Source organism: Haemaphysalis longicornis, unplaced genomic scaffold (assembly GCF_048455015.1).
Source record: "Haemaphysalis longicornis isolate Haplotype H1 unplaced genomic scaffold, Haemaphysalis longicornis Haplotype H1 scaffold_1, whole genome shotgun sequence".
NCBI classification, from domain to species: domain Eukaryota; kingdom Metazoa; phylum Arthropoda; class Arachnida; order Ixodida; family Ixodidae; genus Haemaphysalis; species Haemaphysalis longicornis.
Window position 1 is genome coordinate 474,006,291 of NW_027526203.1, and position 3,117 is coordinate 474,009,407.

Below are 3,117 nucleotides of genomic sequence, written 5' to 3' on the forward strand. Positions count from 1 at the left end.
AACAAAATACTGATCACTGAAAGAAACGTCGTCTACGCAATATTTTTGGCACGTGGAAGCTACATCGAAAGAAACGTAACCCCTACCTAATCACACGTGGCTCGCTCCCTGAAAATGCGTAAACCCCAGCACATTTTCATTTCCTGCGCAGTGTGCAACATCGGACAGTTCACACTCTTCAAGTAATTCACAAAGAATTTGCGCACTCTTATCCGCTCCCCGCCGTGGTTCATTTCTATCCCTTCCCTCGCAAACACAATTGAAATCCCCTAGTAAAATAGTTTATCTTTCCGCTCTTAAGTATTGAGCGAAACCTTCAAAAAAGGCCGCTCTTTCTTGCACGACGTTTGGGGCGTAGATACAAAGGGCACGGAATTCACCACCATCATATTCAAAATCGCAAAAAACTAACCTGCGCATTTCACATGAAAAAAATTCTTTGTATTTCAATACCAATATTGTTCCTAATGAACAGACAACACCCTCCCGACGTACCAACCGCGTGGCTGACACAGACACTAAACAGGTTTTGAAAGGGCTTTATCATACTGGCGGTGCAGTTATCAGTTTCTATCTTTGTTTCTTGTACAGCCAAGATATTTATTTCTTTTTCCAGCATAATCCTTTTCAGCTGGTACTGTTTGGGCCTGTCACCAAGGCCTCGAACATTTAGTGTGGCGAAACGAAGCGCTCTTCCAAAGCCTGCCATATTTTATAGTAATAACTGCACCGTCGGCAATCAATAAATTAACATGAGAGTGCTAAATCATCCACAATAAATAAACACAGAAAAAGCAATGAAAGCAAGCAAAAGGAAAACCAAAACGAACCCATTTCTGGCAAGGCGGGGACGCGACGAGGGTTCTCGACGTCTCCGTGCTCGAGAGTCCTGCCACACATAGCAGTCCTCTGTGACCACACCTTCGAAAACGTCCTCCACCCCTCCCCACACCACACAACCCGCACTTGTAGCGCCGTGTCAACAGTCCGGTCACTTCCACTTGGGTTTGTCGGGTGGAATATTTGCCTTGGCTCCAGGGCGCCTCGACTGCGGCACGGCCTTCGCTGGAGGCTCCTCGGGGCTTGGCCCTGCGGCGTCTCCTTCCTCAGCCCCACCACTTTCACTTGCACGTTTCCCCGACACAGCAATTGCGCCTGGGGTCCCGTTTTCGCCTTGCACGTCAACGCTCATGTTGGCTGCATGCGGCTCACCAGCACTTTTGCTGGCGTTATGCGCCTCCGCGATGGGATCTTGTGCCTGGGCGGTCTCAGGGTCTTTCACCGGCTTCGCAGGCGGGCTGCGCTCCGGCGGAACGGCGCGAGCTGGTTCAGAGGGCGTCACCTCCTTCGCCAGCACTTCTTCCTTGCTCCTTGCAGCCTCCTCTGCCTCCTCTGTATCCATGATGAACTCGGACGCCTTGTCAACCCCTCCTGGTCCTGCGACGTTTCCGTAGGTGCGAACGCATCCGCTCTCATCGTGGCCGAAGCGGCGACAAAGAGCACAGCGGGGCACCCTACACTCGCGTCGAATGTGTCCACTACGGTGATAGCGTATACAGAGAGGCGCACGCCCGGGCACCACGACCAGGGCCTGCTCGCCGGCGACGCGTACCTGGTAAGGGATGTCGTCCACACTGACGCCCGACTTCAACTGTACTGTGACCAGGCGCGTCGTCGAGAGCTGCGCGGAGCAGCCTGACACACACCATCGGTCCCGAGTCACTTCCATGACCTTGCCGTAAAGCCCCAGGGCGCTTCGCACTGCGTCGTCGGGGACGTTGTGTAGCACCCAGTGGAGCTTTAACCGGATGTCCTGGTGGCGGGGATCGATGACGAGGCAACGACGGCCCTTGACTTGGAGTTCCCCGGCGGCAGCAAGTTTCTTCGCCCCTTCGGGGTCTGTGAAAGTAACCGCCCACAAATGGTTCAGCTGGTACGCCCCCAAGGCGATAACCTCGGGGAACAGCTCCAGACGAACCAAAGTGTCGCGGAATCCTTCGACCTTGTACGGCCTGGCTCTCAAATCGGCGTGCAAAAAAAAATCGTTGAAGCACAGTTGGTCCGGACGGCAGTTGCGGCAGCATAACTGGATAATCCTGCGCGTTATCTATACCGGTTGACCTGTTACCGGGGCCGAAAGGCCCACCAAAGCCGCTCCTTCAACGGCGCTCGCCATCCTGCGTCCGCACTGCGCAGTAGCTGGAGGCAGAGTCCTGAGCCACCGCGGCGGGTGCAAGAGGCCTAATAAACTTTGTTCTTGCTTTTCCACCTTTGAGAATTTTCATGTGAAACTTTCTTTGGTGATCCTCCCGGTTTTCACGGGGTTGCTGCTGATGCTGCGGACATGCTCGCTGGGTGCGGCGCTGGGTTTTACCTTGCACCAGGTAACGCCGCCCTCCGCGGTTATCGCCCGCGGGGACGGGAGCGTGGGATACGGGGGGGGGGGGGTACTCGGCAATGTTCCACCATGTAACGCTAGCCTCCAAACTGCTGGCACAGCGCCAGGGAAAGCGTTCTCTGCGCTCGCACCTGCTGGTGCACAAGCCAGAGAGAGTAAAACGTGACACGTTTCTCCTTACGTTCGGTATTTATCGACTAACTTTCCACTGTTGTCTGTTCTGAAAAGTCAGCAACTGCACCAAGCACAACGCCAAGTTTATTGCAACCACGGTACCCAACCATGATATCTATGTTTGTTTCAAGCTTAATAAAGCAAAATTTCAGCCGTGGTGGTATACACTAGCATTTTCTCAGCACGCTTAAGAACATTTTGCCCAGGGCCTCCAGCATATAAAGCGCGGTACATAGGAGCAGGGAGGATAACGCTACATACATCATTATATAATTTCCTCGGTGCAACAGCACTCAAATACTCCTTCGAAACCCGCACGCTCAGGAACTTCACCGCATCAACTACTTCCTTTAAAGAGCCGTGGAGGCTGCCGCTCATGCGGCCACTGGTCACAACACAATCGGTTAAAGCTCGTCCGCGTCGCAATTGACTTACAGTCCTCAAAGAAGGATCGCGTACATCGCTGGAAAATGCGCCCTGCGGAGGTGGTTGGGAAGCGAAGCTTTATACACCACCTACCATGGGTGAGTATACGGCCCGCTCGA

General features: G+C 53.6%; 1 protein-coding gene across 1 annotated transcript; it reads right to left on the reverse strand.

Annotated features, from left to right (window-relative positions):
* Positions 1-360: 360 nt before the first annotated feature.
* Positions 361-2,046, reverse strand: LOC144173718 (uncharacterized). The gene has a single exon (XM_077702025.1). It carries the CDS (start codon positions 1,727-1,729, stop codon positions 992-994), a length of 738 nt encoding a protein of 245 aa, XP_077558151.1. The 5' UTR covers positions 1,730-2,046; the 3' UTR covers positions 361-991.
* Between the last annotated feature and the right edge of the window lie 1,071 nt (positions 2,047-3,117).